Source organism: Besnoitia besnoiti, chromosome II, assembly GCF_002563875.1.
Source record: "Besnoitia besnoiti strain Bb-Ger1 chromosome II, whole genome shotgun sequence".
NCBI lineage: Eukaryota > Apicomplexa > Conoidasida > Eucoccidiorida > Sarcocystidae > Besnoitia > Besnoitia besnoiti.
Window position 1 is genome coordinate 5161419 of NC_042357.1, and position 23330 is coordinate 5184748.

General features: G+C 58.7%; 4 protein-coding genes and 1 non-coding gene across 5 annotated transcripts; 4 read left to right on the forward strand and 1 right to left on the reverse strand.

The window, feature by feature from the left end:
• Positions 1-626: 626 nt before the first annotated feature.
• On the forward strand, positions 627-8148 carry BESB_040700 (cysteine-tRNA synthetase (CysRS); the record flags this gene model as incomplete). The annotated part of the gene is made up of 14 exons (XM_029362656.1): positions 627-773; positions 1170-1361; positions 1856-1929; positions 2356-2544; positions 2676-2806; positions 3361-3502; positions 4123-4263; positions 4674-4869; positions 5038-5199; positions 5934-6056; positions 6374-6627; positions 7328-7412; positions 7765-7929; positions 8086-8148. 14 exons carry the CDS (start codon positions 627-629, stop codon positions 8146-8148), a joined length of 2064 nt encoding a protein of 687 aa, XP_029221621.1.
• A 2517-nt stretch (positions 8149-10665) lies between these two features.
• On the forward strand, positions 10666-11721 carry BESB_040710 (uncharacterized protein; the record flags this gene model as incomplete). Its single annotated transcript, XM_029362657.1, has 1 exon — positions 10666-11721. One exon carries the CDS (start codon positions 10666-10668, stop codon positions 11719-11721), a length of 1056 nt encoding a protein of 351 aa, XP_029221622.1.
• A 65-nt stretch (positions 11722-11786) lies between these two features.
• On the forward strand, positions 11787-14198 carry BESB_040720 (uncharacterized protein; the record flags this gene model as incomplete). Its single annotated transcript, XM_029362658.1, has 2 exons — positions 11787-13610; positions 13896-14198. The coding sequence occupies 2 exons, from the start codon at positions 11787-11789 to the stop codon at positions 14196-14198; spliced, it is 2127 nt and encodes a 708-aa protein (XP_029221623.1).
• An 889-nt stretch (positions 14199-15087) lies between these two features.
• BESB_040730 (uncharacterized protein) lies at positions 15088-22184 on the reverse strand (the record flags this gene model as incomplete). The annotated part of the gene is made up of 8 exons (XM_029362659.1): positions 15088-15187; positions 15540-15750; positions 16254-17196; positions 17606-17826; positions 18260-18914; positions 19484-19714; positions 20450-21232; positions 21561-22184. 8 exons carry the CDS (start codon positions 22182-22184, stop codon positions 15088-15090), a joined length of 3768 nt encoding a protein of 1255 aa, XP_029221624.1.
• Positions 19814-19885, forward strand: BESB_041430. The gene has a single exon. It is a non-coding gene; the product is annotated as a tRNA-Pro (tRNA).
• Positions 22185-23330: the final 1146 nt, after the last annotated feature.

Sequence of the window (23330 nt, forward strand, 5' to 3'; positions counted from 1 at the left end):
CCTCTCCACCTACTCCCACCTCTTTCTCTTCCTGCTCACCTGCTGAAGGGCCGAACTCGCGAACCGTGTCATTGCGTACTTCCCTCACCATATGCATTTTACTTTGTCGCTTCTACTTGTGCCATATAGGAGTTGCGGATTCTTTACAGTATACATTCGCGGATGGGCGCCATCTGAAAGCCAGCACTGCAGACTTCCAGTGCGCGCCGCTTCGATACTGTGGCGTACCTCCGCTTTCACATCCGGTGGAGTCCCCGCTGTGGAGGGGCTTATGTCGATCAACTCGCTCCTGTATGTATTGCTTGTGCCGCTCTGCTCCATCCTTCTTGTATTTCCAGCAACTGACATCGTCCGGTCCGAGGCAGCTGCCTCTGTCGCGCATTCCCTTCAGCAACCTGACGAAGACGTTGCAACCTCAACGCAGCGTGGTGTCTCCTCACGTTCTTGGGCCCGTTCTACCCCGTCTTGCATGCGTTGTGCGCAGCAAACTGCATAAATCGTTCACCGCGGACGCTCGGCGCCGCACGGGTTCCACAGAACTGCTGAACAGCGCAACCAGGGGCGACAGCAAAACGTCCTCTTTCTCGTACAGCTCTTCTGGCACCGGAGGGAACCACCTGGAAACGATGGCCAGCGAAGCGAGGAATGGGGCGCCGTGCTGCGGGCCGGCTGTCGGCGAGCATTGGCAAATGCCGTCGAAGGAAGGGAAATTGCTTACAGGCTTGGTCGTCAACAACTCCATGGCTGGTCGAAGGGTTGAATTCGTCCCGCAGGTAAAGATGTGGGAGATGAGTTCCCCAACTGCGTTCCGTTTTCGCCGAGGTTGGCGGCCGACCTCACCCTCCTGGCGACCGCCGCGCAAGCTCACAAAGGGGGGAGTCGCGGTGACTGTAGCACCCCAGAAACTCATCTGTCCCCATGGTAGTAAAACTAAACCAGACATCCAAACAGTAGTTAAATAGGATCGCGGATCATTTGTACAGATACGATAGCTATATACTTTTCTGAGGACTCCGAGGCGGTTCATCGCTTGGACGGGAGAAGGTGCTTCATCGTCCCCCGCCTGTTGCTAGGGGGCGCGCGACTATCTCGGACTCTTGCGTCCGCGTCGAATGCACCGCTGGCACTGAGGTGCGGAACGCGTGCTGCTGTGTCCTCCTTGCCTGCAGAAGGGAAACCAGGTTTGCTGGTACGGATGCGGTCCGACCGTGTACGACGCCAGCCACATGGGTCACGCCCGGACCTACGTCACTTTCGATGTGATTCGCCGAATCATGAGCGACTACCTGAACTACGATGTGACGATGTGCATGAACATCACCGATATTGATGATAAAATCATCAAACGGTCTATCGAGCAAGTGAGGACCCCACTGTGGCCTCGTCTGCAATGGGCCCCTCTCCCTGCGTAGTCTGCGATGTTGGGGTTCCAAACTGGCGACCATGTGTAATGCCGTCAAGCGCCTCGCAGACGCACGTAATCATTTGCGAGGCGTATCACATGCAGCGCTCTCTGCATACACGTTGGCAGCAGGCAGAAACGCATGCACACGTGCGTGGATGTGGCTGCATCGACTACACATTCTGAATGGACGGGCTTGTCCGCGTGGGAAACTCGTGGATATACGAGGAAGACACTCCGAACGCGCCGGTAGATACGTCGTGTTGCCTCTGTCTGTCTACGTTGACGGCATCACGTCGTCATCCCAGACACGTAGCGGGATGCGCCAGGGGGAGACGTGAGTGCGTCGTGTCTGTTGTCCCGGTGCGAGGCTCGTGTGAAACAGACTCGTATGCCCTCGGGTTTCCGCGACCCACCTTCACTCTGCTTTCTCTCTCGGTTTCCGTTCTGCAGGGCGTCGACTTTCTCACGCTGGCGCGACACTGGGAAAAGGAGTTCTTCAACGACATGGCTGCTTTGAACGTCCGGTGTGTCAAGGGGAGAGAATACACGGGGGAGCGTCTTTTGATGTAGATATAGGCGGGACGCCGCTAGGCTAATCATGCAGCAAGTACCTAGCCTCGGACTGTCACTGAGTAATACCAGCCACATGAAAAAAGAAGTGCATGTGAGTCACATGCGGGTTCGCTAGCCTGCTGACGTGGAGGAGATTCCCGCGGAACAGGATTCCAGAGTGCGGCGCAGTGTACACGCTTGCTCGACAGCGCACTGGGCAGCCAACGGCATGACGAGAGGAGTTGCTTGAAATCCGGGTAGTCTCATGAGCGTACCCTCTACCTCCCTCGGCAGTACCGGGAAAAGATGCTGCGCGAGCTCTGTTTCCCTTTTGCTTCGCGCGGCTCGCTTCTCTCGACTGAATGCTTTCTCACTGTGCTGCCGCTGATCAATCACAGGCTGCCGACGGTGGTCACGCGCGTCAGCGAATACATTCCGGAAGTTCTGTCTCTCATCCAGCGCATTGAGAAGAACGGCTACGCGTACGAGAGCCAGGGTTCGGTTTACTTCGACACGCAGAGCTTCCGCAACAGTGACAAACACATTTATGGCCGAATGGAGCCTTCATCCGTCTCTGACGAATCCCGGTGGGTTCAGACACAACCTGTGGAACGGCAAACTGCGGGGGGGAGGCGGGGCAGAGGGGAAGCTGCTGTTTGAGCTTATCACCTGTTTTGGAGGTCCTTCGAGCCTGATGGAGTCTGCTGCCCTTCACTAGAGTCCTCGAGGGAGAAGGCGAACTGGGCGTCACGTCCTCGGAGAAGCGCCACCCGTGCGACTTTGCGCTCTGGAAGAAGGCGAAGGAAGGCGAGCCTTCGTGGGACTCTCCTTGGGGCAAAGGCCGACCTGGTAAGATGCACCTTCGAACGAGGGAGGTGGATCTAGGCGTAATATATGGATTCTTGTTCTCACTTCCGGGCACACCTCGTCTTGCGGAATGCAGAGACTTGCTTGCGACCCTCTCTCCCCAGCGCGAGTGACTCTGGTACGACTGGAACGCGTCTCTGCGGATTGCTGGGGGTTTCTGTTGAAAATGAAGGCACCGGAGCCCGAACGGTGCTTTTCATGTCTCGCGCAGGCGGCTGGACACGGTGCAGCTGCATGCGGAAGTCGCAGCGCCTGTCAGGACTGCATTCGTTGGGCGGCCAGGGGGTTCGCGCAGTTTTGGGTCTAGGGTTGAGTCGCTCACGGAGACTCCGAAGGAGAGTGTTCACGTGTTGCCTGAAGACGGCGCCTTGCGTATTTCTTCCCCAAAGTGAAACGCGGAACCTGTCGTCAGCCCAGCGCGCGGTGTCTGTCATCTGTAGACATGGAGCCTGCGACTGGGTTGCATATGTTTTCTCTGTGGCTCATTCGTTGCGTCGACTTCGCTTGTGGCGCTTTTCCGTGCCCTTCTGCCTCAGGCTGGCACATCGAGTGCTCAGCGATGGCGGACAGCGTCCTGCCGTTCCCGCTGGACATCCACAGCGGCGGCATCGACCTGCGCTTCCCACACCACGATAACGAGCTCGCACAGTCTGAAGCTGCTGCAGATCGCCCACAGTGGTACGCCTCTCTGCCTTCGGGGCGCTCTTGGTGCCTGCTCGAGCGCCCCGATTCCGGCCAGCAGCACGGGGATACTGACCCATGCATATCGGCGCACCCCTGCACTTGTACATGTATATACATAGGCTCATACATACATACACTCATACATTCGTACATGCATATGTTCATACACACATACATGCGTGTGAAAATTCGTGCGTCGGTGAATGTAGCAGGGCACCGCCTCTGCGCTACGTTCGGCCCTCACCGCCCGGCCGAGGCAGCTTGGCAGCACAGTTAGTCTCTGCAGATCTTGTCGTCAGCTCGGTCTCCTGGATAGGCCTCGGCGCCGCAGCCCGGCTGCAAAAACAGAAGGGGTGGGGGAGGAACCTGTGACTCCTCTCGATCGTGTAACGTCAACCGCCTATCGCAGCCGGGGGGGTGCTCGAGGCAAGGGACAATCCGCGCCTTAACAACGTCTGTGAGATCCAAATAGTCGAAAACACCTGCAGCATACTGATCTGTTCTGTCGACCTGTCACTGCGGCTCCGCCGTTCACGCGGAGATGGTGCTCTATGAACGCCGCGGGGTCTTCGATCTCCACAGTTGTTGCCCGGTTGACTGTTGCGGCGTCTCAGGGTCAACTACTTCCTTCACTCCGGGCACCTGCACATCCACGGGGCGAAAATGTCCAAGTCCCTGAAGAACTTCATTACAATCAAGGAGTGCCTCTCGCGCTTCACAGCGCGGCAGATTCGCCTGCTGTGTTTGATGAACCGGTACGCCTCTTTGTGTTCTCATAGCGCTGCCTCCCTCCTTTTGCTTCCGCTCCACTCTACCTCTTTTCTCTGTCTACCGTCTCCCCTCTTGTTGCCACGTTGCGTTGTCTGTCGCTGCTTCTTCCCTTTTCTCACCGTCGCCCTCCTCTGTTCACGGTGTCGCCGGGCGTCGACTTGCGTCGTACCTTGTCTGCCACCAAGAGGGAATACGCCGAGAGGCGCGCGCCAGCTCTCCTCGCGCAGCGGCAGGTGGGGATAGAGGTGAGAGAGCGACGCGCATCCCCAGCGAGGTCGCAAGCGCATCGAGTGGCACCAGACGCGAGGGTAACCCGCACAAAGCGTAAACCCTAAACCCTCCACGGCACGAACGGACGTTCACTGAGCTCCCTCCGTTCCGCTTTCGTCGCCAGGTGGGACTCGTTCATGAACTACAGCCCTGACGGTGAAACAATGCAGCAGGCCATCGACGTCGATCGTGCATTCGACAACTTCTTCGCGCTCGCCAAAGCGAAGCTCAGAGACGCGTCGCCGCCTTCCGACTACTCGCAGAAATGGAGCGCTGACGAGTTCGCGCTCAACGCCAGTCTGCGAACCGCGAAGGAGCAGGTACGCTTTTCCGCTCGTGTGCGGCAGGTCACGGCTGAGAAAGACGCTCGAGTTCGGTTGCGCCACGACGCAGCGCGCATCGTCAGTCAGGGCGGCAGGGGGGTCCTTCGGGGAGCGAGGCGGCTTACAAGCGGGCGCGTCTGGGTGCGGCTGCGCTGCGGGCTTCAGGTTCATGCGGCGATTCTCGACAACTTCAGCACGCCCGAGGCAGTCGTCGCTCTGCAGCACCTCATGTCCGCGACGAACAGCTACTTGAACCAAAAGAGCGGCGGCGAAGTCAAGGCTCCCCTCGTCAAGGAAGTCGCGAAGTACATCTTCCACATGCTGAAGGTGCGAGAGACATCATCCCAGGGTCGTGACCGGCTTGTGCCGCTGGTGGATCGCGCCCGCCACGCGGCGGCTGTTTCTGGAGACAGTCACACGGCACCTCCGCAGCGCGTCGCACGGCGGGGTGACTTTACGTATATCGGGCTGGGGTGCGCAGTTCTAGCTGCACACGAGTCACACCCTCAACTACATGGTGCAGGTAGCTGCCAGCGTGACGCTGCAGTCGCGCACTGCCTGCCGCTGGCGCAGTGTGTGCCGGCTCTCGTGCGTTCTAGCAGGTGACGGAAGTCAGCAAACTTCGCTCGCGGAGGGCGAAGTCTGGTCGTTTGAGTCATTGCACAGTCACACGGTTCGTCTCTGATCCCGTGCCCGCTTATGTCTATGCGCGCCATTACAAGCCGACAGACATTACACGTCCGACCGCAGACGCAGACTCGTATACACACCCAGGGAACACGAAGTTGTCGGGGTGCGGTCATTCATTCAAGGTGGAAGGGGACATGCGTCAGAGATCACTCTACATACGGTGTGTCTGATTATACGCGCATCTCAGGAGTGGTTCCTTGTTACGTTGAGTGAGAAACCATACGCTCTGGTCTCTCTATTTTTACATGCATGCATCCGCTTGGCCTACGCGCAGTGTGAACTGCCGACTGCCGGAGCTCTTTGGACAGCAGCACACACGCAGACAGGGGGTAAGCTCTCGTCTTGAGTTGTGTTTTCGTGACGGTTTACAGATTTTCGGTGTCGTGGAAGACGACGAAGAGGATCTGATGTACGCGAGGGCGCAGGGCTCCACAGCGGCTGCTGCAGAGGCGACTGACGGCTTGGTGCATTGCCTTGGAGCCTTCCGAGAGACGGTAAGCGGTCTTACACATGAGAGGAGAGCAATGTGCATTCGTTTTCGCTTCTGTGCAGCAGGCCACTGCTTGTGCATGCGTCGGGGCGTAGCTTCGCCTAGACGTCAGGTTCGCTTGCGCGTGCTTCTCCTCGAGTCTGACTGGTTAGCTTTTCGTTTCCCGCGGGCGCGCCTCCGGCTGTGCTCGCGAGACTCTAGAAGGGGTCGCTTCCGCGCTGAGGACAGGGGAAATCTAGACTCAGAGTTTCGCGGAGGCCGACACCCCGATGGCATCTTCGGCATGCGCGTGCGCTCGTTTGCTTGCGTCTGCTTCCCCAGGTGCGGACAACCGCGACGCAGGGCATGAAGGAGGCGAACCAGGAGATTAAGCGCGCGGCACCGTCGCAGAAAGGCACTTCAGCTGACGGCGACGCCGCCGCCAACGGAGGCGGCGACGTGCTGCAGTCTCTGTGCGCGAAGATGCGCACACTGCTTCAGGCCTGCGACGATGTTCGCGACAAGAAGCTCACCGACTTGGGTGTCCTCCTCCAAGACCGCCCCGACGGCACTTTCGTCTTCAAGCGCGTCAGCAAGTGAGACTCGAGCGGCTCCGCACGACGCCGGCGCGAGGGCGTGTGTCCCTCGTTTTTCTCTCTCGTGTCGCTTCTCTCTTAAGGCAGAGCTGACAGTTTCTTGGAGGATAGTCACACGCTGGCGAACCCCCGTCAGAAGAACTCTAGCCGCAGAGGAGACCGTCGCAAGCGCTTTAGGAAATGTCTTTGTCCGCTGGATATCCAGGGCTGCGGGTGCCCTCCCGTGCTCCACAGCCCTGCGGGGCTCCTAAGGGGGGCCCTTGTGCTGCATTAGATACCACGCCGGAGATGACAGAACGAGCAAAGGAGGGAGATGAGAGGGAGGCAGAAACCTGCGACGGGGGACGCTGGCATGGCTAGACAATGCTCGCAGACGCCCAACCTCCAAGAGAATGCCCAGCTATAGAGCGAACTCAGAGACCTGGGCGACGGCAGTCGCTCGCCGGCGCCGTGGTCTGCGTGTGGAGCGCCACCGAGCAGCTCACATCCTGTAAGCCGCGAGCGCCTCCCTCTGGCGGCGCGGGTCTGTTTTCCCAGAGCTCGATCTTCGAGCTTTACGGCCGCCGCGGTGGCCTGCGGCGTGCCGCAGCAGCCGGCGTCGCTCCGCGAGCTGATCAGTGCGACTCGGCTCCTTTTCACGGCTCCTTAGCAGGGGTTCAGTCTCGCCTTGCACTTTTGAGCGTGGCGACGTGTGATGCAGGGAGGAGCTTCAGCGGGCCTGCGAGCTGAAGGAGGAGGAGGAGCGGAAGCGCCGCCTGCAGAGAGAAGAGCAACAGAAAGCCGCGGTAAGCCCCCGCTGACCTCGTTGCCTGGGCAACTCCACTGAGGCAGCATGCTCTTTGCAAGCGGCCGACGACGCCGGGAGTGACAGGGTGACCGGCGGGAACTAGGGGGACGCGAAGTTGAGACAGACGAATGTACACCCGCGTTTACAGCGACTGGCAAGGATCCGGACACAGCCCTATACGCCGTAATCTGCGCCCATCCCTATATATAGATATATATAGTATTTAATGTGCCTACGGGGCGCGACTGCTGTCTGCGCAGGGTGATTTAGAGAGGCGTCGCGCGCAGAATTGGATCCTGAGCAACTACTCTCTTCGCGTTGAGTTCTTTGTTGTGCATGCCCATGCACAGGCAGCGCTGCAGGCGAAGAAAGAGCGCGAACGCCAGGTTCCGCCCGCCGACTACTTCCGCGTGCTGCAGGCGGATCTCTACGCAGACTTCGATGAACAGGGAGTTCCGCTGACTCTCAAGAGCGGGGAACCTGTATCGAAGACGCAGCGCCAAAAAATGTTGAAGGTGAGTCGCCGCGTCTCGTCTTTGCACCGATATGCGGCGACGCGCTAGACTCCGATCTGTAGCTCTCCAGCAGATCGAGGCTTTGCACACTCGGCTCGGAATTTCGCTCCCACGTTCAATGCCGTCGTTTTCCCTTGCCGTCGCTTCTCTCCTCAGCAAATCGAGAAGCACCAGAAGGTCTTCGAACAGTGGCGCGCCTCCCAGGAGAAGCAGGCTTAAGCTCCAGCGCTTGAGGCGGAGCTTGGCGGAGAGCAGCCCTCTGGTGCACACCGCGGGGCAGTCTGCAACAGAGGCTTTTCGCGAGGAGTCCCATGTTTTTTTTTGCGAGGGAATCTGCTTCGCGTCCTTCAGCCGTGTTGAGACCGTTTCCCTGCAGGGTGCGTGTGTCGGGAAGTGGAGCATTTGCAGAACTGCTGCGCAGACGTTCCCGTTTTTCGTATACAGACAACGGCGCGCTGACGCGCCAGCAAGGAATGCGCCGCATGCAATTTCACTTTTTCTCTAATGTTTGTTGTAGCCGGGGTGGGCGACGCCCGAGGCCACTCTCTCGTGGTCACGTAGTGTGCGGGGTTTCGGGCAGACACTCTGTGCTGGAGTGTTCGTGACGTGTGACAATGAAAGGCACCAAGCTGGAGGTTTGGGCTTTCGCCAGCCAATGAAAGTTTTCTCACCGAGTGCAGAATGAGAGCGGCCTCCGTCGAACCTGGCCGTTTCGCGAAGAGTTCACAAGGCTTGCTCACGTGAAGATCCTACAGCGTGACCAACCCTGCAGTCAGGATGCTCGACTGAAGGTGCCTCTTCGCAGAGATTGGAGAGGCACAGAGCTACATCGGCACAAAAATGTATCTTCGCATTCACGTTCTGAACCCAGCTCACGTGCCGCTTTGAGGCGCTGCTCATAATTGAATCGGAAAAGTCAAGAAAGTCGTGTACCTCGCGAGCCACAAAGCCCCGAACGTCCCCACCCTAGAACCGCAGGTTGTCTGTACACAGAGCTGAGCTTCTTCCGTTCTCGGCAACCTCCTACTGTCCGTGGGAGCCGCTCGTCTCTGTCTCTGTTGGCCTAGTCACGTGTGCTGCGCGTCTCATTTAGAAAAGTAGAAAAACGTAATGTACCCTATCTCGCCCCGGCGAGGGCAGCGCTGCCTCCTTGGTTTTGAAGTTGGAAGCCGTTTCGGGGTGAAGGCCGACGTGCTCTAGGCGACCCCGCCACCGGTCGCATAGCACAAGCATCGCATTGGCAAAGGGCGGCTGCACACGCGAGACGTGAATAAAATGAACCAATATTCACTCACGCACGGAAGCCGTCACCCAGGTGCCTTCGAAAGAAGTGCGCTCGCTCATAGCGGGTTTTCCAGGAAAAGTCTCGATCTTGTAGGAGCTCTGACACAAGTACCAGAGCGCAGACCGTTTTCTTCAGACGATTCCTATCCTACCGTAACTTCACGGGCCCATTCTCTAGAGCTGAGCCAGATGCACTGATGTTTCGCTCTCTTTTTGATGAGTGTACGGCTTCGACAGGGCAGGCGCCATGTATGCTATACGCGTACATCTGTGTGTATGCAGTGTATGTATGCATGTAAATGCGGCGCGCGTTCGTGTTTCCCACTCTACAGTTTCGAACATGTGACGTGCAGATCGATCCTCGTCGTAGAACTGTGACGCAGAAGCATCTGCCTTCGCGTGCAACTACAAATAACGTCTGTCTTTGGCGGACTAAAACTGAAGCCCCGACAGAATCGTGTCTTGTGTCAATCAAGCCTGAGATGAGACAGGAGAGACGTGCATGCGCCGACAGCACTTCTGCATGAAGATGTTTCCTACTTTTGACGCGGGATCGGGTGAACAGTCGAAAAAACTGGGACAAAATATAACATCTGCGAAATCCGTCTGCACTGTCGGGCCAGGGTGGAGTTCATATTTTCCGTGTGGCTCAAAGTGGTCGGATGACGCTGGCCCTTTGGTGAAACAGAAACTTTCTGCATGAGGAGACACGCTGGCCGCGGCCGCCACACCCGGCGTCACATGTCACACGTTTCTGCGTGCCTACTGTTTTTCATACTCCTCCGCTGCGTAAACGACTTGAAGTTGAATTGGAGCCGCTGTCTCTCCGTGCAGAGGCATTCCAGACTTTGCTGAGTGCGGCACACATGGTGCTTAGGTCCACGCCGCGTGCTGACTGTGTGAACGGGCTGTGTGACGTGTAAGATCTTCCGCCTTTCCGCGCGCAGCTCTGTTGTCGATTCTATTCTTGGGAGGGCGCTGAGAGCCGGTGTGAACTCCGTTGCGCCGACCCGACGTGATCTGCATGGAGGACTGCATCGCAAGTTGCTTGAGTAAGCTGCTCGTGAGACTTTTTTTTCTGCGTTTCGTCGTTGAGCCGTCCAACTGTACTCCAGAAACTGCACCTCTTGGTTGGCAGACGCAAGCATAGCGGTGTAGGTCATGCAACAGCAGGAAGCGGGTCTTTGCCGACGCGACTCCACCCTGCGTGCCCCCCGGCTCCTGCCAAATCAACTTTTTTCTCACTGCGTCCGTCCCAGAGAAGCTCGTGCGCAGACGCACCGGCCGGCGCCTGAGATTTCTTACGCCGTCAGGCAATGGGCGCCGCTGCGTGCTCCTGAGGATTCCTCACCTGCGGCGCTGTGGTGAGGCCTCCGGCGTCCCCGGAATCTCTCGAAGGCGTCCTCGCCTGCTGCGCTTTTCCCTCCTTGGCCGTGGGTGTGCACCGCCGCGATGGACGCTTCCTATTACTCCCCGCTTACAAAGCTCTACCAGGGGCATCTCCAGCAGCCGTCGCTGACCCTGGATCTTCCGCTGCTTCACGCTGCGCGCCCGCACGCTCTGCCTCCGTCGCTTCTGGTGCCCACGCACACCTTTGCGCTTCCTCAGGCGAAGTCCTCGGCGCGGAGCTCTCTGCCGCCTTCGTCGCGGTCTTCACACGTTCTCGACTGCTCGTTTGTGCCAGGGCACCCGTCGCTGCTGGTTTGCTCCACTGCGCCCGCCGGCCTCGTTGTTTCCGTGGACCTCGCGACAGGCCAAGCTGTCCAGAGCTTCCTGTTGCCTCCGCTCGCGGAGCCGCGCCTTGACGGGCTGTGCAGCGGCGTCGACCCCGCCGTCCCCCTTCCCTCCCTCGCCCGGCCGGCGCCCTCTGCGGCCTCGCTGTCTTGCGCGCAGATGCATGGCGACCCTTCGTCGCCTCTCCTCTTCCTGGGAACCTCCGCCGGAGACATTTTCGCCTACGACTTGCGCTTCGCTGGGCGTGGAGGCCCGAGGGATACGCGGGGGTGCCCAACGCTCCACTTGGAGGGCGCACACGACGGCATCGTCTCGGCTGTGCGAGCGGGGGGCGGCGCTAACACTCTGTGCGCCCGCTCGACGGCGCTCCCCAGCCACGTCCTGATCTCCGGAGGCCTGCAGGACAACTGGATTCGGCTCTTCGACCTGCGCTTTCCGTTCCACTACAGCTCCGGCCCCCGCCGACGGGAGGCGCGGGCGCGGCTGGGGCGAGGCCGCGCGAAAACGGCGAGCGCTGCCGGCTCAGGGAGACTGAGAGCCGGGGGACGCGAGGCCGCGTCCCGTACCCGACGGACGCCATTCAACTCAATCCCGCTTGCCGCGCCTCCGGAGCCGAGAGAAACGTATTCTTTTCCCCCTCGTTCTCGTCGAGGCGGCAGCGCCTCCGCACACGCAGGCGGGCGGGCGACGCGGGGGAGGACGAGCCCCACGTACCCGCTCACGGGTCACTGGAGGTGGCTCAGCCAGAGGCGCTCGTCGGCGACTGTTCACTGAGCGGGGCGGCGGAGCTTGGCTGCCACTGTTGCAGCGCCGTGGGCTCCGCGTGCGGCATCGCGGCAATGGATCTGTCTCCAGACTCGTCTCTTCTGGCCGTTGCTCAGCTTCGGGCAGTTCTGGCAGAAGGGAACGAGTCTGACGCAGGCCTCAGGGGCGCGCACAGCAGCTCGAAACAGCAGACGAGCTTCCCGCGGCCGTCTGAGAGGGGACGCGGTCAGCTCTGTCCGGCTTCGCTGGGAGGCGCCCTCTACAGTTCGACGCCGGACGCAGAAGGCAGTGTGAATTTCGTGAGAGTTGAAGGGCCCCGGGCGACACAGGGCGTCGTGAAGGAGTGGGGCGGAGGCGTGGCGTGTGCCCCAGACGCGGCCGTGTTTCCGCCGCGTGTTGAGGGGTTCGCCGATGGGCGCCACGTGACTCAGGCGGCGCCCTCCCGAAACGGTGTCGCCGTAGCGGCTGACTGCGTCGCCCCCGTAGCGCGTAGTGAAGCGCACAAGGCGAGAAAAAGTGACCTTGCCTGGACTCCCCCGACAAGCCTTGGCGCTGCCGACGCAGCGTCGAGCGGTGGTCGCTCGCCGGGCAGCGCGACGAGCGCTCAGGCGAGGACTCGGGCGAAGAGGTCGGTGTGGAGGGTGGAGGGCGAGACCGCGATCCTCAGTGTGGCGGAAGGCTTGAAGGTTGTGAAGACTCTCGCGGTGGCTGACGCGGCGGCGTTCACCTCCGTGGAATTCAGTAGAAACGGGAAGCATCTTTTGATGAGCGGAGGCGCGACGGACAGCTCCTTCTGCGTGGATTGCCGCGCGTGCAGCTGCTGCTGTCTGTGCTACTTCGCCCTCCGCGACACACCCGCCGTGGAGCGGTTGAAGAGGGAGCAGGGAGTCTCTCGGCGGGCGACGGCGCCGTCCGCGCGTGACGAGGCGGGCGCGTCAGACAGTTCCTCCGAAAGCGATGGGTGCTGCGAGTCAGCCTGCACTGACCGCGAAAGAGAAGCCGAAGGTGCCTCTGAAGCGTGGAAGCAGAAGAGAGCCGACACCCCTAACATACGGAGCAAAGTGAAGTACGGACTAAAGTGCGGGGTACAGGGCCCCGACCCAGAGAATCGCCCTGCACACCGGGCTCAGGTCGTGAATCTGCTGCAGTCCAATCGCCTGTCAGTTCTGAAGTCCCCCGCAGATGGGGCTCTAGCGTTTGCCGATGCTGCGCTGCTGCAGCACTCGCTTCATTCGAAGGAAGGGAATCAGCAGGAGCCCTGCCCCCCGTCGGAAAGTGCCTTTCATTCGCCCCTCTCTTGGCCGGCGGCTGACTTCGACCGAGTCCAAGCGTTGCAGTTCCTGCCGCCTTTTCTGGAAAGTCGACTCTCGTCGGACTCGCTCCGCCTCCGACTCTTTTCTCCCCACAGCCGCCTCCTCGACTGCCGCCGGCGCGCTTTCTGGAAAGATCCCGCGTCTGCTTTTCCGCAGCCCTCGAGAGACGATCGACAGCGGCCTTCTGCGCCGCCTCCAGCCCGCTCGGTCGACACCGCCTTCGCAATGGCCGAAGCCGCAGGTTGCCCTGCGGCTGCGGTCTCGCCGCCTCAGGGGCTGCCGAGAGAGAACAAGAGCGAGCCCTGCAGGGACTCTGGGGCCTCTCGAGAGGGGCAGCCGGGCGCGTCTTCGGGTCGGCCGGCGATCACGCCGTTTCCCAAGTGCCACCCGCAAGTGTCTCAGTTTCTCTCGGCCTGTGGGCCTCTCCATCCGCACTGGGGGAGACCGAGCTGCATGCAGGAGCGCTTCGTGGCGTCGCTCTGGGGCGGCCTTGTCGCCGGCGTCGGCGGATCTCGTCACTACCCAGGCCTCAAACTGTGGCAGGCGACTACAGGCGTCGTGCTGAGTTGGACGGAGGGAGAGTTGGTACGCCGGGTTCCTTTCGGGTTTCCTGCCTAGTCTTCGCCGTCTCCAGCCTCTGCGTTGCGCGCGCTTCGGGCTCCCCGTTTAGGCGCCTCGGTACTGGGCGCCGTGTTTTAAAGGGAGGACGAAGCAGGGAGACGGCCAGGAAGCGCGATCGCGCGATTGGCACAGATATCGGTCGATACCTGCGTTCGTTAGATGTTTTCCTAGGTGCTGTCTGGTCTTGGAGTACCTCCGTTGCGTCACGTGTCTAGTTTGCTTTGTTCTCGGTGTGGATTGTCTCTGCAGGCAAGCGCCGAGGCGGTGCGCTGCATCCGCGGCCACCCCGACTTGAGCACGGGGCTCTTAGCGACCGGCGGCGCGCTGCCGGCTCATACGCGTGGAAGTATCTCCAGAGGAAACGGCCGAAGACCGAATCTGAGCGCCTCTGTGGAGGGTGGACTGAGGCGGACTCGGCGGCGCGAGACGGAACCCGGCGTGACTCTCTGGTCGCTCGTGCATCGGGACGTCCTGCTTGAGGCCGCTTTGAACAGAGACGAAGACAGCAACTTCCTCCTCGTCGATCCGACGGACGATGAGAGCGACTGCTGATTGGAGCAGCCGTGGCGCACCCGCGTTCGGCGCGCCGTCACCCCGTGCTACCGAGCGTGCTGTTACGACGCGCGCCCGTACCTTCAGAGTACTCGGCTGAAGCCGAGCTTATCGAATATGGGTTTCAAGTGAGGTCACCGCATTGTTCTACCGATACCAAACATCCACAGCGAAGTGGTTCATGTGGAGCACGCTGGCGCCACGAGGAAGCTCTGTTCGTTTATGCATTTTGCTTGTCAAATGCAGTATCAGTGAGCAAGTTGCTCAGGATCGGAGCATTCACTGAATTCCAGGGATGTGACCGTGAGTCACACACACGATGGCGCGCGTTACGTCTCAGTTAGGAACGCGAAGGGCAGTCAACTACTGCCTATTTCCACGGGCGGAACCTCCTCGAGGCTGCTCGGAGTGTGTGCAATAACGTGTGCTTTACAGCTGGGGGCATGGGGCGACTAAAGAAACAAACCACTAGCTTCGCGCTCTTGAGTATCAGGGTCAAAGGCTGCGTGCGCGTTCTTTGCTAGCCGGGGCGAAAGTTAGCTTTTCCTTCTAGCCTTCTATTGCGTTTCCGCCGTCCAACTCTAGTCTAGACCGCGGATGCTGGGGCGGAAAATCTCCACAGCTTTTGCAGTTCAGATCACTTTTTTCCGTTCCTGCTGCTTCATTTTATTCCCTGCGGCTCACGACTCAGCCTCGGAGATGCAAGAGCGCCGCGCGAGACAGGTAACACAGGACCTGCCAAGAAGGTAGTGATTGAGCAGTGACTGATCGACTGGTTTGTAGGCGGAAGATACGCACAAGAGGACTGACAGTAACTCACAGGAAAACAGAATCAACAAGTAGCACTTCTCCCTAGAAGACAGACGCCCTGTGAACTGAAACCCGAATTTCAGCTTCGTTCTGAGCCTCGTCGACGCCAGTCTTCCACCGCAGTTTTGATTGATTTAAGCAGGAAATCAGCCTGCTCAGTGTCCGTGCTCACGGCGTTCCTGGGCAGGTAAAGAAAGCAACAACACCAGACATGACCCATTTGCAGGAATCGCGGGCCTGCTAGCTCGCAAGCGGGAGACTCATGCAGCCCGCAGCCTCCTTCCTGCGCGACTCTCGACGCACAGCTACTCCTATCCGGAGTGCGGTCACCTTCTGCATCGTGAAGAAAGCTCCAAGAAAAACGTAGCTCCCACAACGAGTGCTCACAGGAGGCACAGACGCCTTTGCTCGAAGAAAGGAGCAAATCGATACAGACATGCAGACAAGCACTTTCTCCTCTACCCGCCTCGCAGTAGCAAAAATATTCCTTCCTCGCTGACACTAGAGACTGGAAGCTATCCGAAACCGTACCATACGAAGTGCGGGACTAGCACCACGCAATTCCTATTTTCCGCGACACTTCTGGCCTGCTTCCGCTCCTGAGCCTGCCGAGAGAGGTCAGGAGGCATCGAGGTAGAATCATAGCCTGCCGCTGGGGCTCCGGCAGGGAATACTTCGAGCGACGTGAGCCGCTCAAAACATCGAAGCTGGAAGGCGGCAGCATTAGAGAGCGCGAAGTCTGCTGCGAGACAGAACAAGACAACGCAGGTGAACGTGGTAAAATGAGAGTAAAGTTCATTTGTCCGAACAGCTGGTGGAGCACATGTGGGTTTTTGGGCTATCTTATCGCGACTGCGATCTCCCGGGAGAGGCCGCCGTTCCGGCGAGAAACAGATCTTTTCAGCAAGCCACTCGACGTGGCAAACGTGGGACATGCCTGGACATAGACGCGTGATTAAACTATAGCGGGCAAATCACTGGGCACGTGGGATGCAACAGTACGCGAATGCAGCTGACGGCTGTGAGCTGCTGGTGCCGTTCATTGCTCTTTCGCGACGCACGCACAACGAGCCGCCGCCGTCTATACGGATGTTGAGCCCTTACACACCGTCACGCCGAGCGGCACACCCACGCCGCCGCCACTGTCTGGAGACCGCGGACTGAGCTACGCCGGCTGCCACTCTGCGCCTCGCGTTCGCTCTCCACGGCCAGAGCGCCCCAAAAGCCTGAGCCTGCCCTGCGTACCGCGCGGAGAAACCGGCTTCGAATCGTCCTTTTCCGGTGCCGCGTGCCAGAAATGCTGCGCGTCCGCCCACAGGAGAATGACGCCGCTACGCGGCACCCGCGGCTCGGAGTCCGCAGCCGCAGCTGCCTGGCGCGCGCCCTCGCCCATGCTGAGCAGCTGGTCCCCGCGTTCCCCTTCATCACCACGGCCGGGAGGCGCCGGCGACAGGGCGGGCGCGGAACGCGCAGACAGCACATCCTCCGCGACGCCTGGCAGACGTAGGAGCTCATCTAGCTCCAGGTGCAGAAGGCCGGTGTACGGATTCAGGTGCGCTCGCAGGCGGTCTCTATCGTCCGTAGCGCCCTGCGAGGAGCTGCCATGCCCACGCGCCCCACTAGGCGGCTTTTTCTGTCCGTCTTCTCGAGCAGACAACGGCTCTCCGCGCGCAACCGCCTGGCGACTTGCATGTGCATCGTGCCCCGCGGACGCGACGTCGGACAAAGAATCGACGATGGTGCCGCGAACGCCGAAAAACTGCTCGAGGATGCTTTGCATGGCTGCCAGCCCCGATGCCGTGCTTCGCTCAATGAAGGACACATGCGTCTTGGTTCGGTCCGCAGCGCCGAACGCCGGCCTGACATGATGCGACGAACGTGCAACCTGTACGACTGTCTCCGCGGTCGTAGTCCCGCTGGACTGCAGCGGGATCAAATCTAGACGTTCCAGCCTCGGCTTTAGGTCGGCGGGGTCGCTCTCCTGCTCGGCTGGCGACGCGTGACTCATTTCAGAGGCGCACGAGGAGCGAACCCCATTCGGGCTGCAGTTCACCTCGCGGAGTCGCAGAGACTGGCAGACATGCCGAAGCGGCACCCGCAGTGCTGAGATGCATGATGCGGTCGAGTGCAGACGGAAAGGAACTGCTGCCGGCTGCAGCGCTGCCACAGCCGACAACAAATCGACGACCTGGGAACAAAACGAAAAAGTGCGATTTGCAAGGCAACAGCTCGTGTGCGCATCCGAAATTGTGTGGCTACAGCTGTTAAACACTTGGGGAAGAACGTGCGAGCCCCATACAGTTTTCCGGGAGGCATGCGTCTTATTTCGGGTCCTATATCGGCCAGTCACGCGTTCAGCGCGCGTATTAATGTACCAGAAAAACGCTCGAATGACTCTGATTTGCGACTACGGCTACGACGGTCACACCTGCTTCTGATGAGCACATCCAAGGCGGTCGGTGCGTGTCGTGTCACTGTCCTGCAAGACACACAGCGAGTCTTTCGGGCTGGTGGCAGCAGCATTTATTCTTTTGTTCTCCATCGCTGACAAGTGGTACGCCGCCCAGAGACAAAAGATGAGTTCTTCAAGCGGTTACCTGCGTAGTCAACGCCTGCAGCTTGCGCTCATCCTTCGCGTGTCCACGGATACCGTCGGCACGAAGAAGAAGAGCCGCCTGAAGAAGCCCCAGTTTCCGCTGCTCTTCTAATGAAAAGAACGACGAAACACGGGGACCGGGAGACTGCGGAGAGGGAGAACATGCTAGGACGTCGATGGAAGACTCAGCCGACAGCCACGTACAAAAAGCCGCAATATCCGCTGCACGCATGAAATGCCAAAAACAAGCTAGGCACTGGAATCCACTTTCCAATAATACCAGCACAAGGCTTCCGCACCTCGAAATCTAAGGTAGGTCACCACCAACTCTCGAAAAGAATACGCAGTCGTGCCCGCCCTCGCCCGACCTATAAGACTCACACGATACCTATAGTCAAGTTCCCTGACTTGGCGTTGCACACGCGCTGCCCTCCGCCACACATTCACCAGTATGCTCCCCCTGACTTTCATGAAGAGGAAGAATGTAGCTGGCACAATGCCAGGCCGGAGCGCATTGAAGAATCCGAACCAAGACGTATGCTCATCGGCTGAGTCGGTACTAGCCCCCGTCCCTGCGGTTACGTGAAACTGTTCATTTGTTCACCAGTATTCTCAAGAAAAGATGCTAAAACTTTCCTTATCCTTTCCGTCTTACCCGCCAACAGCGCAGGCTCCAGGAAAGAGCCAGAGCAGCCCCGTTGAAGGCCCTCGGAGGGATCAGCGCAGTGGTCGATGTGTGTCTTTTCTAGCTGCGTAAGACTCCGCGCGTCACGACTGGGACGGAAATCTTGTACCAGAAGCGCAAGCGATAGATTCAGCGCCCCTGAAACAGATATCGTCTGATTAGCCTGTAACCCATGCGCCGGAGCTCCCGGGGGCGGACCTAGCAATACGTCTGGAACAAAGCCTTCGACCAAGTCCAGTATGGGGGGACCCGTCGCAAAATCAGTGGGCGCCTTGGCGCTAAGCCCTTTTCCGTCGACGGTTTCGTCATGAGACTCATTCAATCTTTGCCTCACATGCTCGACAACCTCATGAATGCCGGCAATATCTTGTGTCAGGCCGAGGAGCGCGACCGCTGCGTAGAGGTTGAACAGATCATCGAGTCGCAGTGTTGGCAGAAGGGGCAGGAGGGCATCGAAAATCCGTTGGATGACAACACGATCTTTGCATCCACTGTCTGAAAGTGCACAGACGACGGTGGTGGCAGCTCGTCCGTCAGTGACTCGCCAGAATCTTGTTGGGTCCACGTACATGTCGAGGAAGTCTTGAACAATGATGCCTTCTCTCGAGAAGCTGAAAAGAAGATCCTGCCAAAAACGAGCAAGCGTACACAGGTTGAGACAGGGAGCCGTTGGGTCTGTCGGAGTCAAGTTCCCACCAGAGAATGGAATAACAAAGATTAGTCTGAAAACGTGGTTACAGGCCACAGGTACCCACGTGCGCAGTAGGTCTTAGAAGTAGAAGGCACCTAAAAGCCCGTGGAGTCTAGAAACATCTCGCATACGATATCCCTGAACAGAGTGAAGGCAACTAGACGGGAGAAACACGCGAGAGACACTAAACCCCATAAACCCTCCCTTAGAACGTCGAAGTACAGTTGTGAATCTCGTGGCTGGCGTAGTCCATGAATAGGCGACGAGGTCGCTGTGGAGACCATCCAGCCCCCGAAGCAGAGCCGCACGGGGCTGGATTCATCACGACATCCCTCTCCTACCAGCTGCTTCAGCTTGTGTAAAATGGAGCTGCATATTCAGAAGCGATACGTGATCGGGGCGCCACGTAGCAGCTTGAAGTAAGCGCTCTGCCTTTCAAGCCGTGTCTGCACTGCACACCTCATCCGAGCCCCCTGCTCCGGCGCCGTGAAAAGACAACTCACATTGAGAAGATGCGGGCTGTACCGGTTGGAATTTTGCTTCGCATGGCCTGCTATGAGGTCCACGCTTGCTCCGCTGTGTGCGCCAAGCTCAGAGAGGGACACAGAGAGAAGCACTGCGTCTTCAGGATCGAAGGTAAGTAGAAGCCGAGGTAACAGGGCGATGAGCCGAACAACCAACCAGTTGTCCCTGACCCCTAAGACGGCGCACGCCCTGAATACCATACAGATAGACTGCAAGAACATAGAACAACGCACACAAGGTGAATAGATAAACTCAACAGCCAAAAGCTGTTATTGAATTGACGCACATTGTGCCGCGCACCTTATCATGGCTGTTTAGTCTAGTGGTATGATTCTCGCTTTGGGTGCGAGAGGTCCCGGGTTCAATTCCCGGAACAGCCCCTCTTTGGAATACGCCAACACTTTCCTCAAAGAATCCAGGTTTACCACACATTTTCTATTTTTACGGCTGCAGGTGCTTGCTTGCTTGAAAAAAGCTACGACAAGTGCTGAAGATGCAAAAAGGCAGCTGGTCGCTTTGGTTCAAGGCGTCGCCCGCTATCCTTGCATTCCTGGCTCAGTGCACTTCCGGGCAACAATGGCGACCAGTGAGCGGCGGCCATTCGCTGTATCCCACTCCCAGCACGCTGAAGTTCTCAACTGCTCGCCGTGAATGGAACTCTGTTCCCGGACCTCCAGTACAACCTCGCTCGCCGACAGAAGCCCTGCGGCGCTCGACACTTTGCCCATGGCGTCAGGTGACCCCATCCCGCCACACGAGAGTCGGGGCTCAGCACCAGGCAAACTGGAAAGCTACTCTCCTTCTGCTTGTCATTCCGATATTCAGTCGGAATTTCAGGCGACTAGTGTGCGTCAGAGCTCGTGCACCACGCGAGCACAGCACGACTGACTATCCTGCTGCCGCCTTTTTGACTTCTAGTATTTTCGAGTCTCGAGTCGCCTCACTTCGGCTTTGAATTGAGGAAGACGTTTTGCAACCTCATTAACCACCAGCCCAAACGCCATCTCCTGAAGGACTTTCAGCTCTCGCTCTTGCACGTCGGAGGTGCGCTGGAGGTTCATGCTCTTTGTCACTGCCCCCAGCGTCTCGTGTTCGCTTGCATAGTAGTCATTGCAGGAATCCGTCGCGAAGGTGGGAGTCATGCTTCTCGCATGTGCGTGCTCTCTTGCTCGCTGAATCGCCACGGCAGTGACTGTGAGCTGATGCGAGTGCATGCGGCCTACAACACCTGGTAAGACGGTCCCCAGCAGGTAAGCACTTAATGAGCTGTGATGGTACTGCAGCTTCGTCAACCCATATAGAACCTGGGTGACGTCGTGGGGGGAAAACTGGCGGCGTCCCTGGAGCGCGACATTTTCCGGCAAAGTAGTGCTACGCTCCGCACCAGGGTGAAGGGTCGCTACCTCTCTCACACCCGGAGGAGAGCTGGCGCATGCAGTGCTCCAGAGGTCAAGCAACCTATTGGCGATATCCGCCAGTAGGGGATCGTGCGTAATATTGAGGCGGGCCAGGCTGCTAACGATGCTAGCAAGATGAGACTGTGTCAAGCCTTGTAGCTCAGTCTCCCGCAGCCGGTTGCACAGGGCGTGCACCGCTTGCTCGGGTTCGAACCTCTGGGCGGCGAAGGCCTCCAGCAGGAATCCGCAGCTCGCAGGAGAGGCTACTCGAGCCGTTCTCGCAATCACAGTCGATGCGGCGTACAGGAAATCCGTCCTGAGGTAGCCGACCTGAAAGGCACGAAAAGAGAAGAAAACTCGCACCTCAGTTCGTGCCCGCTTGCGGTGGAGCACAAGATGCCTCCCTCTCTTCGCCGCTTCGACCGCCTATTGTTAGTCTCGCGAGGTGTGGGCTCTCGCAGAAGCACAGACTGCGCAAATACGGATTGCTTCATGCCGCATACTAGACGGGAAACGTAAACCACTGCTGGGATGAACACCACTCGTCGAAGCCAGAGTTATTCGTGAACAAAGGAACAATACAAGAGCAAATTGGGTCCCTCCAGAGTCCAGAATCAGACGCAGGCCACGTTTGTTCCGTCAGCATCCGCCACCTCACCCTGTGCATAGCTTTAGCCAGAGATGCGATTTCGTCCACGTGGAAGTTCGTTATGTTCCGGATGACTTGCGCCTTTAAGGGTTTCAGGAGCCATCTCTGTCGCTTTAGCTTGTGCAGGGCGGTTGCGTGGAAGATGGCGAGCAAAGTCTCCTTGTCGCTCCCACAAGCTCTTGCAAGGCCGTCGGGGTCCGCTCGATACGTGCCAAGCAGCCACTGTGCGCGGTTTTCTGCAGTTCGCCCCTCCGCCACCACTGAACCTGCGCCCCCGCTCGCTTCACACACCAGCTGAGGAGCTGACGGCGCTACCGCGCCCTCCTCGCTCTCGCGTGCGGGCAGCGCGGTACGGCTGTCTGTGGCTCCATCCTTGTCCTGCTTCGGGTGTTGATGGGGTTTGTCCTCAGCTGTCAAAACAAAGGAGATCTCCTCCGTTGGGAAGCTGGACGCGCCCATCTTACCACTGCGGAATAAAGACCACACAGAAAAACTGCTCTGGTCGCTGCCCATTTCGCTGCACAATCGCTTCACGACATCGCGCCGCCGCGGATGTCTGTGCGAGGCTCTAAGTGGATGCCCGAGGCGTCGCGGCACCTCCAGGCGTCCAGATGTTCTCACGCACTCCCGCATTCCAACTTTGAAAGAAACGTGGCATTCTTGACAAAGCAGAAAAGGTAGATACAGTATCGAAGAGCAGAGCGTGTGACAATTGCTTGAACGCAAGGCCGAGTGAACCAGATCTGGCAACACAGCAGGAACTGCAAGCTTCCTTCCCCCCATCTTTGCCAGGGCTAAGAAGTTCCCAAAGGGTGTCAAAAGGGTCCTCAGCTCCTCAGCTTGTTTGATTGAAGAGCCTGACACGGCTGCTCGGCCGCACTCGCCACGTCGCAACTGCAGCGGCGACAGCAGTTATCTCTCGACCCTGGGAGGACCAGAGAAAAGAGACGATGACGCTATTCATCGCGAGCAAAAGCCAACTCTAGCGAAACCTGAAAGTTCAGCTCCATAAAAAATGGGATCTTGGAGTCGTCCTAAATTTCCGGCGACGGATGCCGCTTCCTCGCCTTCAGGTCCGTCCAGCAGCACTTCGGGTATTCCTGTCCAGACGTGTCCATTCTGGCAAGGAGAAAAAGTGGGTCTTGAGATGGCGCGAGATGAGACACACGGACAAAACGCAGTCGTAGACAGGCGACCAGCTGGCGAGTTTCACAGAAGCGAACGAATTCACGCGGGTCGCGGCACCTAGGTCACGGCCGGTTGGATGGGAAACATCTGCGTGTACGAGCTGCCGAGGCCGCCGTTCCGCTGCATGCAGGACGGTGAGGACACAGGGACAGAAAACAGCCGCTTTAATAAAACATCTCATGAAAACGCGTAGGGTACGAAGACGCCCCAAGCCGTTATCAAATCCTTGTACGTACGGAAGCCTCGTCAGGGCCCCAGACGCCTCCGCTCAGACCAGTACACACATATCGTGGCGGGAACACATGGGATATCCAGAATCCTTGACAGCAGTGGGTGGGCTAAAAAATATCCCTTGGCGACGGAAGAATTCCGCTGAGTCAGAGACGGGGCCCCCGTGCGTTCGCAGTTGCCACAGATATCCCTCAACATGCCCCTTTCTGCGGATCTATCCGAGTCACGGGCTGCTTCCCCAGATGGGAGAAAAGAGCAGCTGTCTTTTTCACCGTTCAAAAGAATAGGGTTTAAGATCTTCAGGGACGATGGCGATCAAATTGTTTGATGATGCCCCGTAGTTCGTATGCCACGGTGACC